This window comes from Zootoca vivipara, chromosome 15 (genome assembly GCF_963506605.1).
Source record: "Zootoca vivipara chromosome 15, rZooViv1.1, whole genome shotgun sequence".
In the NCBI taxonomy this organism is placed as follows: domain Eukaryota; kingdom Metazoa; phylum Chordata; class Lepidosauria; order Squamata; family Lacertidae; genus Zootoca; species Zootoca vivipara.
The window spans coordinates 25,649,720-25,665,141 of record NC_083290.1 but is presented as its reverse complement, the minus strand read 5'-3'; the positions used below and the strand labels follow the sequence as shown (position 1 = coordinate 25,665,141).

At 46.4% G+C, this 15,422-nt stretch overlaps 1 protein-coding gene and 1 long non-coding RNA gene across 2 annotated transcripts; one reads left to right on the top strand and one right to left on the bottom strand.

Annotated features, from left to right (window-relative positions):
• Nucleotides 1-1,737: 1,737 nt before the first annotated feature.
• On the bottom strand, nt 1,738-15,257 carry POU2AF3 (POU class 2 homeobox associating factor 3). The gene is made up of 5 exons (XM_035140069.2): nt 15,036-15,257; nt 9,442-9,536; nt 5,263-5,326; nt 3,696-3,925; nt 1,738-3,003 (listed from the first exon to the last, which is right to left on the bottom strand). Exons 1-5 carry the CDS (start codon nt 15,046-15,048, stop codon nt 2,647-2,649), a joined length of 759 nt encoding a protein of 252 aa, XP_034995960.1. The 5' UTR covers nt 15,049-15,257; the 3' UTR covers nt 1,738-2,646.
• LOC132593236 (uncharacterized) lies at nt 5,281-8,307 on the top strand. Its single transcript, XR_009558589.1, has 2 exons — nt 5,281-6,462; nt 6,861-8,307. It is a non-coding gene; the product is annotated as an uncharacterized LOC132593236 (long non-coding RNA).
• Nucleotides 15,258-15,422: the final 165 nt, after the last annotated feature.

The following is a 15,422-nucleotide window of genomic DNA, read 5'->3' as shown; positions in this document are numbered from 1 at the left end:
AATGGTTCCCTAGGTCTGGGAGGTTGCCTGCTCTTGATGGGGTTACACTGCCTCTGGAGGAGCGGGTACGTAGCTTGGTGGTACTTTTGGATTCTTTGCCATCACTTTGAGGCTCAGGCGGCTTCAGCAATGAGGAGTGTGTTCCATCAGCTTTTATCTTAAACAATTGCGAACGCAGTAAATAAAGAGTTCCGGTAATCAGACGTTTCATCGTTAAAGAGATTAGTCATCGAGCTGTCAAAATCAATTGTATCAGGAGGAGCATAGAAAGAGGACGATGTCCTTCAGTTTATTAAACCCCCTTAGGAAACATGGGTAGGGCTCACAAATTCAAATACATTTCCTCCCTATGGAAACATGCAGATGGGGACAGGTAAGTTTCCATCGAGACTTTTTGTATTAGTGGGACTGAGGGTATTAACTATGTATGTGTGAATGGACTGTTGTCTCACCTTTATTCCTGTAGATATACCCCTGCTTTAAATTGTATACATACTGTCTTACCTTGTATATTATTTACTTCAAAGGTATGTCTTAATAATGCATTTTCAGCATATTTGTAATTTTAATTTTCCTTATTCTACTTGTTAATTCAGTGCAATTCTGATACAATTGATTTTGACAGCTTGATGACTAAGCTCTTTAGTGACGAAACGTCTGATTACTGGAACACCGTCTGAGTACTGAACCACTGGTGTATCACAAGTGGGCTCTTTATTACTGTGTTTGCAAATGTTCAAGATAAAATCTATTTTGGAAAGAGAAGAAATGAGCACTGAACCACTGATATAACACAAGTGAACTCTTTATTTACTGATAAGGATAAAACTTATTTGGGGAAAATTACTTTTGCCATTTTTTTGGATGTTTATTGTTTGTTTACAGACAGTTGCCTTGGTGATATTAGCTTGTGTCGACTGCAGTAGTCATTGTATCACCACCCTGTTGTTTTATTGTTCCATCAGCTTTGGCTGGTGGCCTAGCTGTGCCCCTATCTGGACAGGGATAGCCTAACTTCTGTCATCTATGCCCTGTTAACCTTTAGATTTTATTGCTGTTGTGCATTATATGTGGGGCTGCCTCTTACAGTCCTTGTGGACATAGGCTTCAAAATGTGTGGTTCAGATCTCAGAAGACTGAGCCACACTTCTGATGTCCAAAGTGCTTCATGTTGATGAGCAAAGGCAGAATAATTACTTGGGACTCCAAATTCTGGTTTATTGGTGAATTTCTGTTTCTGCAGGCTATGCATGCTGCTAGCCATAAGTGAGGAAAGATGGGGTGGTTTGACTAACTGAACTCCAATGGTAGATTACACCCATATACTGACAAAGCCTCGTTGTCAGCCATGTCCACAGGACTATCCTGGAATATCCAATAAACCTCCCCACTCAGCCTTTAATGGAAATGAAAAGTATCTCTCCCATGACAAAATTTTATCAGGACCTAGAAACTACAGGGAAGCAGATTTCAGCTAAGCGTTAGGAGGGATTTACTAATGGCAAGAGCTGTTGCAACAGTGGAAATGCTGGGCTCTCTCCTTCACTGGAGGCATCTAATTAGCTGTCAGGGGTGCTGTAATTGCATATTCTGCACTAAAGAGTGGGTCAAACTAGATTGCCACCGAGGTCCCAGCCCATTCTACAATTATTTCATTCTGTGTGAACACAATGCATTGAAATATGCCTCCAGCTATCAGTTTGTGCTGCGAGAATGAAAGGGGAAAACAAACCCAGCTGCAGCAAATTGGCTGACGTTTGTTTAATGGAGTCAAAGATACAAGATGACAGGATGGCGAAAGAAATGCTGTGATGTGGTTTAAAACGTTGTTCGCACCCTTAAATGAACCCCACAGAAAACACCACCAGAAGAAGGAAAAGGTTGGGTTATGTTCGTGGAGGCAATATACTGGCTTATCTGATCCGAGCACAAACATATACATGCTGTATTTATGAAAGATATGAAGGAAACAGAATATATATTCTATGGATAGGCGTATGCAAGCTTTTGCGTTTCACAGAACCCTTCATCTGGAGGGGACCAAAGTTTTAAATATATTGAGCACGCCAGGTTGCGAGGGTAAAACATGCCACTAATCCAGGGTGTTAAAAAACGGGCTGTGCACCTGCCACAATTCCAATCGGGTACAGAAAAATTGCAAGATGTGTTGTTGGATGCAAAATTCAGCTCAAGCCTTTTTTTTAAAAAAAGAAGTTTCTAGTACTTATAATTACAGAGATGTGCTTGCAAGTATATAGGCGATGCTCGATGAAATAAGACATGATGGTGAATAAGATACCCAGTGGGCCAGGAATACAACGGCAGCGCCCTGCCTGGCCCCTTTGATCCTCCCCACAACCAGCAGAGGCAAAGCAAATTAGGCAAAATAAGTGACATTCACATCAGTTAAGTCGCTTGCAGGATTCAGCTTTTCTCCGTGCAGAATTTGGATTCCCCGGTGTGTGTGTGTGTGTGTGTGTTTTAGCACAGAGAACAAACGGTCTAATGTCACCCCCTTTCCATTACACCCAATGAAGAACTCTGTGAAGCTGGGATGCTTGCCCCCTCCTCCAACCAGAATGGCAACCAGAGTCTTTGCTGATCCCCTGCGTTTAGGACAGCGGCGGCCCACCGGACGCTCCCCCATTAGCTGTAGCATGCGTCCCAGCTCCTATCTCTCCGGAAGAAGTCATCTGCTACGGAGACAGAAGGGGCATAGTCCCTGCAGTCCGTGTTTGTGTAGGGGAAATATTCCGGTACTCTGAAAGCGTCCAAGTGCTGAGAGCCGCAAGACATACAGCAGCACGCAGAAGGGGCGTGGCTGTACTGTAATTGGGACTGCTGGTGATAGGGGCTTCCTTCCGACGATGGATACATGCAGCTCTTGGCATCCAGAGGGGAAGGGGAGCTGTAAGTGAGTGGGGTGAAAGGAGGAGGCTGTGGTGGAGAGTAGCTGTAATCAAATGAGCTGGAGGGATCAGAGGAATCCGGGGATCCGGGACCCTATGGAGAAGGGAGAGGAGAGAGAAAAGGAGGCATCTAAGGAAAGAAGTCAATAATAATTAAGGCTCCAGGCTTCATTTATTGATTCTCTTTATATTCCACCTCTTCTCCCAAGGGGCCCAAGGTGGCAAACAACGGTTCTCCTCCTCCCCATTTTATCTTCACAACCACCTTGTGAGGTTGGTTAGGCTGAGAGACAGTGACTGCCGTAAGTGAGGTTCACGGCTGAGTGGGGATTTGAACCCATGTCTCCCAAGCCCTAGTCACACAATCTAACCCAGGGGTCAGCAAACTTTTTCAGCAGGGGGCTGGTCCACTGTCCCTCAGACCTTGTGGGGGGCTGGACTATATTTTGGAGAGAGAGAAAAATGAACGAATTCCTATGCCCCGCAAATAACCCAGAGATGCATTTTAAATAAAAGGACACGTTCTACTCATGTAAAAACACGCTGATTCCCGGACCGTCCGTGGGCCGGATTTAAAAGGCAATTGGGACGGATCCAGCCCCCAGGCCTTAGTTTGCCTACCCATGATCACTATCACACTGGCTTTCTTTAATTGCTTTAACAGGTGCCCCAGAGCAGGGCTCCATCAGAGCAGCTGTGCTTCTCCCAAAGCTTTCGACGATTTCTATCCTGCAGTGCTTTACAGAACCCTGAACCCCAACCCCATAAAAACTGAAGTGCAATTACCAGGCTTTGGTTGAGGTAGGGAGGGCCTAGTTGGAAGCTGTCGGGCGAGCAAGGCATGTTGCCCTGGATAGTCCCCAAAGTAGCATCCAAAGGTAGCTCAGTCTGAAGGCAGGAATCAACCAGCTGTTCCAAGTAACTGGGGATCTCCTCGCAGGCAGTGCAGTTTTGGAACTGCCAGGGTTGTACGCAGCCAGACGAAGAAGAGGCAAGTTCTGTGTCTACGCAAGGGGCTAAGAGAGGAAGGAGAGGAGAGAAGTAGACTGTAGGATGCAAGGACAAACAGCTGTCATTTTAGTTAGTTGCATCATTTAGATTATTTCTATGCTCCCCTTTTGCACAAGCCAAAGGGCAGCCAAAAACAAGCAAATAAAAAAGGGGGGAAATCCATAATAATAACACAATTTTTGAAGAACACACAACAAGTGTAAGGTTCGACACTAGGCAGGAAGAATCAGCTCCACAAGTAGGAGATGGGGGACACCAGGATTGTCAAGAGTACATGTGAAAAGGATATAGGGGTCTTCGCAGACCGCAAGATTTATCATGAGTCAACAATGCAATGCAATGCAATGCAAGCAGCAGCAGCAGAGAGAAAAATGCAAAAAGCTGACGCTATTCTAGGCTGCATCAACAGAAGTCTACTGCCCAGATCAAAGGAAGTAATAGTACTACTCTATTCTGCCTTGGTCAGAGCACACCTGGAATACTGTGCCCAATTCTGGGCGCCACAATTTAAGGATATTGACAAGCTGGAAGGTGTGCAGAGGAGGGCAACCAAGATGTTCAAGGGTCTGGAAACCAAGTCTTATGAGGAACAGTTGAAGGACCTGGGCGTACTTAGCCGGGTAAAGTAAGGTTACCAGACGTCCCCGTTTCCCAGGGACAGTCCCCGGATTTACAAATCAGTCACCTGACAAAATCCTATCATTCCTACTACTGAAGTTGAAAAGTGTCCCTGGATTCATGGGGGGGGGGGAATCTGGCAACCTTAGGATAAAGAGACTGAGAGGAGATATGACAGCCATTTTCAAGGGCTGTCACATGGAGGATGAAGCAAACTTGTTTTCTCATGCTCTGAACCAATAGATTCAAGTTACAAGAAAGGAGAGTCCGACTAAACATCAGGAAGGACTTTCTGACAGTAAGAGTTATTGCACACCAGGAAGAAGCTGATGTAAGATGTGAAAAGATTAACCCCCACCCCATCTTGCTGGATTAACAGGAAGAGAGAGAGGGAGACAGAGAGAAAGAAAAAGGTGGGAGAGAAAGAAAGCCACTAAACTTGATCCATTAGTTCCTTTTGGGAACAGGTTGGGTCTATAGGCCAGCACCAAACTGAGATGAAGAGGCTGGGGGGGAATCCTTGCTGGCTTCCCCCTCTATGTGTCCTCCTCTGCATTTAGCAAAGCTCTTTCCACCGTTCTGATTGGCTGGGTTCCTAATTAAATGCCAGGTTTAGGAAGTCCGGAAAAGAAGTGGGATGTGTTTTGGGAGAGAGGGGAAAGGTGTGGGGGGTGGGGAGAGAGAGAGAGAAAGGTGCTCTCTCTCTCTCTCTTTTTGTACCAACCTGCACAGGGAGGGGAGAAAGACTCCGTGAACTGGACATTGTTGCCACTGCCTTCTCCGGAAACCTGAGAACACAAGGAATAAAGCAAAGGTGGTTCTCCATTTATAAAGCAGAAGGAATTCCTTGCCTCCTTCCCTTCCCCCCTTCCTTCATCCCCTTAACACGGTAGAGGTAAGTCCAGGCTTTCTCTCCAAGAGGAACACGCAGGGGGTTAGCAAGGCAGGTTGATTCTGCTGTTACCTGTGTATAGGTTGAAGTTGTGGCCATGTTAGATATTAGTTAGTCTGCTACCTAACTCATAAGATGCATGCTCCCATATAAGAAACATGCAATTCCTGAAATCTTTTAAGAACGCACTATTTTGCCATGGGACAGGCTCTCAGCATTTTTTAAAAATAACCTGCTATCAACATGCCTATGTTTAGGGTGAAGCGCCATCGAGAGCAGGTAATTATTATTTTTTTAAGTTACTGGAAGGTCACCCCTATTTGCAAAGCATTCCCCCCCTGGAATTTACAACCTTGCTTTGTTTGATCACAGTTAAATCTATAAAGGTAGGCTCTGTAACAGCAGCTGCTCCAACTTAACGGCAGATGCTTTGAACTCCAGAAGTCTAGAGCCTGGACAGAGAGTTCACCTAAAAAGGAATTCAAAGGCAGCTCAAAGCTCTTCCACAAACAGAGGGGTTCTCCATAAAATGAACGAAATCCCCCCCCCAAGGGGGTGGTAGAGTTTCACAGTCCCTCCACTCCTTGTCAGGTTTTGACTCAGGCGAAATCCAAAGGCAGTTTCAAGGTTACCTGCTCAGGTGAAACACCCAAAACTATGTTGAGGAAAGCCATCTGAGCCACAAAGAAAGCTAGTGAAATTTCTCAGATGAGATCTTGCATGTTACAAGAACCCCCCACCCTCTGGTTTTAAATATTGGGACGAGGTCCCTCTGGGGTCACTATTAATCTGTGTATTTACACTAAAAATTATTTAACTATTTATAATATTCCATTTTTGACACACAGTGCTTAGGACACTCCCAGGGCAGCTAAGAAACATTTTTAAAAAGCAGCAGCAGAAACAGGAATATGAAATGGCATTAAAGTCTCAGGAGCAGACATGAGGCAGCATCACGAGCCATTGTCAGTAGAAATTGAGAAAAGCTTAAGTTCTTCCCTGCATGAGGAAGGATATGACATGAAATGACAGGTGAGCAAATCTGTCAATTTCGATTTCTCTCGGTTTCTTATTTGTCCACTCTTAAATACACATTTCCACATCAGCAAGCAGATTCTTTTTTAAAAGAAGTCTGTGTGAAAATTTATCTGCATTTTACTGCTAATTTCTTCTAATATACACATTTTTTGCAAACTATTTCCCCTAACATAAAGCTTTTTTGTATGCTCTTTTAACGTAATATATGCATTTTTATGCACACTTTATCGCACACAAATTACTCGATAGGAGAAATGCACTGCCAAATTTGGAGCAGTGCAAATTTCCAATGGTGATTCTGTTTCAGTTTGCATATTGTTCGTGCCCCATTACATAAAATCTCTTTTGCCGTCTCTTCTCTTCTCTTCTCTTCTCTCCCCTTCCCTTTGCAGGCTGCCCGCAGGATCATCTAAACGGCTGCCTTGCTTGTGTTCTAAAACCTCCTGCTTAGATAAGAAAACAACCGTTGTTTTCTTACAGCACAGCTAGAAAACTAAACAACATTCACAGATTTTTATGTCATCAGAAGAGTTATCTTCACTAGGGTCATTTCAGTGCTGAAGGGATTGATTCTCTCTCTCTCTCTCTTAGACATATACACTTTCCAGATTGCCCAGTTTCTCAGACAAAGGGCAAATATCTTTTCCAAGGAATAGCAACAGGTGGGTACTAGAGTTAATCTGTGAAAGTGGAAAACAACCCTCCAGTGATGTGAACCCGGAAGCAGTATTTGGCTGGCTTTTTCTTTATGCAAATCACTAAAGCAACATAAGCCAGGGGAGCTCTTTGCACATACTGCAATGTGCTGTTTGTGAATTCTTGATCACTCCTCCTCTCAGCAGTTAACACTTTCCCACCTTCCTGCAATAGCAAGGGTGTGGAACCTGGGCTCAGCTAGTGCAGTCATTGATCAGGGATGATGGGATCTGTAGTCCAATAAGCTCTGGGAGGTCCTCAGCTTCCCCATTCCTGAGCTATGGGATGCTCTGTGTTACGGTCATCAACAATTGAGCCTGATTAGATGTAGCTTAACTCTTAAAGAGATAACGGGCTGCACCCAAGTAAGTTTCTCTCATCATATTAACAGACCTGTTACCAACGTCCATTAATTTCAATGGGTGACAAATGTTGGAAACTCACGCACTCTTGCTTTGTAAATTTAACAAATGATAACACCGGAAACTACATTATATAAGGTCAAACTATCTACCCCACTATTGCCCACTCAGACTGGCAGCTCCTCTCCAGTCTCAGACACAAACCTTTTCACATCAGCTGCTCCCTGATTCTTTCGGACAGTGATGCCAGGGATTGCAACACTGAGCTATGGCCTCCCCACAAGTTTTTTTTAAAAGAGACCATGGTTTAAATTGCAAAATGGATGGGTGTAACCTGGGATCTTGCATTGGCCTAAAATCCAGAGGGGAGGCATCAGAGGGTGACAGAAACTCCCAGGTCTCTGCGTCATAACCCTCCCTGATGCTTTGGAGCAGCAACTCCCGCAAAAATTCGAGCACAGTCCCGAAAATGTCCACCTCCATGGGTTACGCATTGCAAAAGCTGACTTGTGGTGCTGCGTGGCTAGGCCGCATCCAGACTGCTGTGTTGGGAGTAGCCCTCGGCACTAGCATGCACCCCCTTCTGCCTCTTTATTCTGGACCAAAAACTTCCAATTTCTGCAACCCACCCACAGAAAGGGAAGGTCCTCTGGTCGAGATGTTAGAGCCCAAGTTTTGCATGCAGATGTTTTGAGCCTGTTCAATCCCTGCCATCTCCAGATACAGCTGTGAACCTGGAGGAGGACCACTGCCATTTATTGTAGACAGTGCTGAGTTAGATGGACTAATGGTCTCTGCATAATACAGCTTCCTATGTTCTTATGCTAAAATGAGCAGATTAGGCTTTTATTCTTATTATTAAATTAAATTTGCATGCCGCCCTTCATCTGAAGATCACAGGGCAGTTCGAACTCAAAAGGCATAAGGGGGGGGGGGAACAATAACCCTCCCACAAACACATTTTAAAGGCCATAGAACGTTTTCCCCTGGTGCCTAAAGGTGTCTAATGAAGGCACCAGGTGAGCCTCCCTTTGGAGAGCATTCCACAGACAGGGAGCCACTACAAAGAAGGCCAGTTCTCATGTTGCCACCCTCCAGACCTCTCGTGGAAGAGGCACACAAAGAAGGGCCTCAGGTGATGATTGCACTTTGACACTTGATTGGTCAGGAAAAACACTGGTCGAGAATTGCATGCATTAATTTATAAGAACAAAGAGGGCGCCTTATGGCTGGTTTACAGATAAATGTCAAATGCCTGATGGTTAATTGGTCGTGTGTATGAATAACTATTGCAGGGAAGACTTCCATATGGCTTTGCATCAGCTCCAGTACAATGTTTTTTCTATAGCAGGCATCCCCAAACTTTGGCCCTCCAGATGATTTGGACTACAATTCCCATCTTCCCCGACCACTGGTCCTGTTAGCTAGGGATCATGGGAGTTGTAGGCCAAAACATCTGGAGGGCCACAGTTTGGGGATGCCTGGTCTAGTCAGGCCCAGTCTAAACGAGCAATGAACTGTTCCTGGACTGCACCACTTCAGATTGCAAGTGGAGGGTGACAATGGTGAATGCTCTTGCATATATTTTAATCCTTGCAACAGAAAGCTAGTGTGCTAGGGAGAAGGGTTCTGAGCCCCCACATTTCTCACTGACAAGCTAGTTTTCTACATGCAGGGTTTGGTGTTCGGTAGGAAAGGATTCGAATGTATCGCCCCTTCAGTCTGAAGTGGTGCTATGTGGGAATAGCTGTTTCACGATCCCAGGTTCTAGTTCACACATGTTCAAGTGTTGCATAACCAAGTGGCATGGTGCAGGCCACACCACTATATGAAATGAAGAAAATAACAAGTTGTTTGATTATTATTATTATTTTAGAATTGACCACAACTGTGGGAAGAGGGGGAGGGTGCTTACGGCTTCATCTGCCACAGCCTGTTTGGCTCTTCTCTGCTGCAGAAGCTCCTTCACTGTAATCTTGACTCGGACACCTTGATAGACCTTTGGTTTTCCTAAAAGAATCAATTTAACAATAGGATTTTATATTCTGAAAAGTAAAAAGTGAGTTTAGGGTTTGCCAGCTTGGAGTCATAAATGGCTTAAGCAAGTGATTCTACACTTTAGGAATTGGGGGCTTGGGTTCTAATCCTGACCACACTACCTTGAAATATTTCCCCCTTTACAGGGTTTACTTACCTCTGGGAAGGAGGGAGCTGCAAGTCATGCTGAATTACAAAACAGGAAGTCAAAATAAAACTTGTAAGGGGAAAGGCCTTAAAATGCGGTTTGAGCCTTTGCATGTTTTAATTGGATTTTTTACATCAGCTTAAGCACAACATACCATTTATTCTCATTCTTATTACAATTTACATACCACTCTTTATCAAAAGATCACAGGGTGGTGTACAACATTAGAAACACATTGTGTATGTTTACATTTTAATGCTTGAGTCTAGGGCTTGCTGATCAGAAGGTCGGCGGTTCGAATCCCTGTGACGGGGTGAGCTCCCGTTGCTCGGTCCCAGCTCCTGCCAACCTAGCAGTTCGAAAGCACCTCAAAGTGCAAGTAGATAAATAGGAACCGCTACAGCGGGAAGGTAAACGGCGTTTCCGTGTGCTGCTCTGGTTTGCCAGAAGCGGCTTTGTCATGCTGGCCACATGACCTGGAAGCTATACGCTGGCTCCCTCGGCCAATAATGCGAGATGAGCGCGCAACCCCAGAGTCGGTCACGACTAGACCTAATGGTTCGCTTTAATTGGCCTTTATCATTAAACTACCTAGGCACATACTTTGCCATTAAGCAGTATATAAATAAGAATGATTTATTATTAAGAATAATAATAGTCTGAAGTAAATCCCACTTAGTCTGCAACGCCACTTTGGCACTTACTGTCTTGGCTGCAATTCTACAGGTAACTCCACTTACCTGGGAGTAAGCTCCACTGAATTCATTGGGGCTTGCTTCTGAGTATATGTAGTTAGGACTGCACTGTTAAATGTTCACTATCATTCCCTTATACTAAAAACTGTATTTGTGTGAACATTTATCAGACTTTAATGGATAACATATAAATACTTTAGAAAGAGGGGGTCAATGGCAGACTGTTGGATGAGTGGAATGATCGAAAGCACTTTTTTAAAAGAAAAAGAAAAACTTGATGTCAGTATATCTCTCTGAATATAGTTTTGGATTTGATATCCCGCTTTATCACTACGTGAAGGAGTCTCAAAGCAGCTAACTTTCTCCTTTCCCTTCCTCTCCCACAACAAACACTCTGTGAGGTGAGTGGGGCTGAGAGACTTCAAAGAAGTGTGACTACCGGTATATTATTGATGGCCTTGCAACCATTCCTTAATTTGTAAACACTTTCTGATAGAACGCGTGTTGTAAAACATTTGTCAAATAAAGCTTTCCCCCACCATGAGTTTAGAGTTTGATAAACCAATTAAGTCCAGATTACACTCAAGGAGGTCTCATTCCATTCTGGTCAGTAAGTCTGAGGAATCTGCCCCACCACCACCACCATACATTGCAGGGAGAGCACTCAGTATCTTTTTGTCATGCCTGATGGCCCTGTCGTGACCCAGTATGAGTTCCTGTTCACATAAGAGCAACTCAGTTTTGGGCAACCTCCCATTTGATTCTCTTTGCCCAATGTGGCAATGTGGGGCTCAAACCCACAACCTTGAAATCAGGAGTGGTGGGCTCTATTGACTGAGCTATCCCAGCTGCATGTGCTTATGCTGTCTGGCTGTGAATTCCTTGCAACTGGGGTGTCCCTAATTCAAACCTTGCCTTTGCCATGGTCCCACCTGCTTACTCTAGCTCACACTTAGAGGCTGTGTAAGCACATTGAAAGCACACACCAAGAACCCTGGGAACTGGGGTTTACCCCTCAGAGGGATAAAATTCCTAGCACCCTTAACAATCTACAGTTCCCAGGATTCTTCGGTGGTTAGTTTCAGCCTCTCTCATTCCCATCCGCAGGGTGGGAAGAATTATACCAGCCTACATTGCAGGGCTGTTGTGAAGCTTGCCTAGGAGAGCAAATGTGAAGGTCTTTCACAACACTCAAAAATTGCTGTGCAAATGCTACGTATTAAACAGCCAAACAATTGATACCTGTCCTGAGAAAACAGAAGCATCAGGTTTCAGCCAACAATGTACAGTGGTGGCTGCTACATAATGTTAGATTCTAGATTTAATGGTCTTAACTGGGCAGGGTATTTTGCAGGGAACAGAGGGATGGCCAGTGAGCCCCGATACATTTTAATTGATTTTTTTTTTGCAGTGGGGGGGCACCTGCTCATTCTGCTTAGGGGACCACAGGCTTAGGGGACCGTTCAGTGTCCTGCCCTGACAAACACCACTGAGGATTCCTAGAATGAGTTTGCCAGATGAGAAGCTGCAACAATTTTATTCCCCTGCAGGGGTTTTGGAAAGGTGGGGTGTGTGTGTGTGTGGAAACCTGGATGATCTTTGTGAATTTGGCACCATCTGAGACCATGCCATTCCACTGCAAAATGCCTAAATGTATATAATCAGTAGCAGTATTTTTAAATTTTGTTTTAAGGAAGTTATCTTGTGTCAGGGGAAAAGGAAACGGAGAGGCCTTTCTTTTACTGGAACTCACGACTATTTTCAGAGCTAGCTGGCCTTATTGGGTGGAAGTACCCCCCCCCCCCAAAAAAAAAAACCCAGACTGGGTTGCTTCAAGATTCTGAGCAGCCTTGCTTGCATTGAGTCATGATGTGGGAGTAGGAATGTTGCCATTAGGCTAGGATTTTAGGGAAGATGCTTGGGTCCTCTCTCAGCAGAATTTGCACACACACACACACACACACAGCAAGACTGCTTTAGCACATTTTGGTGGAGTAGTACCGTATTCACTCGAATCTAACGCTCACATTTTTTGGCCAAATTACGTTGCGAAAATTGAGGTGCGCATTAGATTCGACAGTACATTTACATTCGCCAGCAAATACTTTTTTTGGTTTCAAGGTTCTGAAAATTGAGGTGTGCATTACATTCGATGGCGCATTAAGACTCGAGTAAATTCGTACATTTTATCTAAAGAGGTGGGCCTCTGCGTAAGTCCAAAGTACAGTACAAAATTACCCAGCTGCACCACGGAGCAGTAGTAATTTGGTTATGGCGACATTTATATCCCACCTTTCCTCCGAGGAGCTCAAAAAAGTACACACTTCTTCTCCCCTTCTCCATTTTAGCTTCACAACAACCACCCTGCGAGGTAGGTCAGCTTAGAGATAGAAGACTGGCTCAAGGGCACCCAGTGGGATTCATGGCGGAGAAGGGATTTGAATCCTGGTGTCCTAACCCCCACTCTTATGCTGGTGGTACCCGCCCCACAACCACTGGGTGCGACACCCCTTTCTGAAAAACCAAAAACTTATATGGCTTCTAGAAGATTGGCCGGCTCAAAGTGTTGCAAACATGCAGAACGGAATTCTGGAATCAAGGGTCCAGAAGGAGGGATGAAGAACATGTGTCCATCCAAATGCTCTGGGGCCTCCAGTGTACATCACCCCTTACCATTGACCCTGCTGCTGAGGCTGATGAGAGCCCAGCAATACTCAGAAGCCAGTGTGTATAGTTGTTAGAGTGTTGGACTAAGACCTGGGAGACCTGGGTTCAAATCCTCGTTCAGCCATGAACTTCACCTTGGGCTAGTTGCTGCTTCTTAGCTTAACATACCTCTCAGGGTTGCTGTGGGGGTTAAAGGAGGAGGCGGAGAATCATACCAGCCACCTGGAGTTACCAGGAAAGAGGGTTGGATATAAATGCAATCAGTAAATGAATTCATCCCTTGTTTTTTTAAGAAACCACCCAGATGGATATGCAAGGCAAGCACTCAGAGGTGCTTGTGAGCAGCTGCAACTTAGAGCATTGCATGCCGGCATCTCCATTGCATGGGGCTGGGGGAGACGCTCTGCTTGCAACCTTGGAAAGCTGCTGCCAGCCAGTGCCTGGACAACAGCACACAAGATGGGTCAATTGGTCAGACTGAATGTAAGGCAGCTTCCTTTGTTCCTATTGTGAGCTGGATTCAATGCTAACCCACTGGAATCAATGAACCTAAGTATGTCAGGTCCAATAACGGCAATGGGTCTACTCTTCAGTAAGACCAGCACTGGGTACAACCCTATGTACTTCTTTGCAAACCAACTCTGTAAATTGTAGTGGTCCTCTAAACTCAGCGGTAAGTATGGATGAAATGGGTTCTTCTGCCCAACTCTATGATGTTTTCCCGCTACTCCCTATCTGCCACTCACCAGCCACCTACACGAGAACCGATTCCCACGAGGGAGAGGATCAACCGGTGTGTGGCCAGCTCTCTGAACTGTCCATTTTGCGCAAGGCGCGCCTAGGTCACAAATGCGTTTATCCCCAATCCGGTTTAAATGTCACGGCTTGCGGGGCCGCCTGGGAAGGGTAGTTTTGTAGAAAAAGCCTATTCACTCTCCGCAGCTCAGAATCCTGCCATTTCATGTCTCTGGGTGGTGCAAACATCTCGCCCAAGAACCTTTGCTTTCGTGAGTAAATCCCGCGTTTGCTTTGGGAGGGTGTGTGTGAGAGAGTTTTGCAGAGGCATCTGAGGACTGGGAAGGGCGGGGGGGGGAGAGAAGAAAGCGGTGAAATTTGGAGAGGGGGGCTCTGATCCCTCCCCGCCCCTCAAAAATAAAAAAAGAAGAGCAGGGGGCACAGACGGGGAGTGGGCTGCATGCCGTTTGCAAACCGATTCCACGGCACGCCGACTTCGACGGGGCTTACTCCGGAGTAAGCGCGCCACGGATCGGAGCCCTGCGCTAGGCTGGCTGCGCCGGAGGGAGCCTGGTCGGGGCTTCCCTCGTAAGCGCCGTGAGTAACTGCGGGCCGCCGCGCTCCGTTCCGCGCCTGCCTCCTATCCGCGCCGCCGGCCAACAGGCCCCCTTTCCGAGGCCTGCGCGTGGACGCGGGAAAGCGGGCGGGGGCAGGCCGGATCCGCTTCAAGGAATCTCGCTACGGCTGGCTCCCGAGGTCGGGTTAGGAGGGACCGCAGCCCTCTTGCTCGGGAGTAAAGGCGCCGCGCCGTCTCCAGCCAGGCTCCTTGCCAAGGCGGCGGGCGACTCCTCGCCTGCCAACCTGCCCTTACTTACCTGGAAAGAAGGAAGCGCCATGGAGCACGGGGGGTGGGGCTTACTTCCGAGTAAAACGTGGCCCGGATCCGGCTTCGGGACTCCGAAGTCAACGTGCACAGCAATCGCAAACTCTATACACGGTTTTTGATCGCTTGCATTTATTTCCTCCCGCCCCCCAAAAAATTACTGTGATAATTGCAACCTTGTGCACGTTGGCTCCGGAGAAAGAGCCGTCGCAATCCATGGGACTCCCGTGCAACGCGATCCTACGGCTGTTTACTCGGGAAGTATCCGGCTTCTCTTCCCTGCTACCCTTCCCAACCGACAATCTCCCTCCCCCTACTTTACACCCCACCCGCAACAGACCCACCTGAGATACCCATTTCCTTCCACCTCGCATATCTGCCTGCCTCCCCAAGCCGTGCACGGAAAGAGTATATTTTGCGTGGGAAGAATGGAAAGCAATCGTGCTTTGCCGCGCGTGGGGAGCGCAGCGGGGTTGTTTTTTTCTCCGCGTGGATTTTCTTGCGCGGCAGCGCCGCCGCTGGACGCGAAAGGAATAGCACGGGGGACCTCTGGGCACAAGCGACCCTTATTGAGCGCCGCACTCCATTAAAAAAAAGGTCCCATCTCTCTCCCCCCTCAACCACCGCACCCCACCCTACTGTATTAGGGGTGCACTCATTTAGCCTCTCCTCTTCCTCCCGGGAAGTGGGGAGAGCCAAGTGGCTGGCTAAGCCCCGCTGTCGTGGTGGGT

Bases quoted from the DNA above. Each gene is read 5' to 3' on its own strand.
- POU2AF3 (XM_035140069.2), bottom strand. The intron at 5,327-9,441 runs GTAAGCACCCTC...TTGTGTTCTCAG, and splicing joins AGGCTGTGGCAGATGAAGCC to GTTTCCGGAGAAGGCAGTGG. The intron at 3,926-5,262 runs GTTGGTACAAAA...TTCCTCTCTTAG, and splicing joins TTTCTCCCCTCCCTGTGCAG to CCCCTTGCGTAGACACAGAA.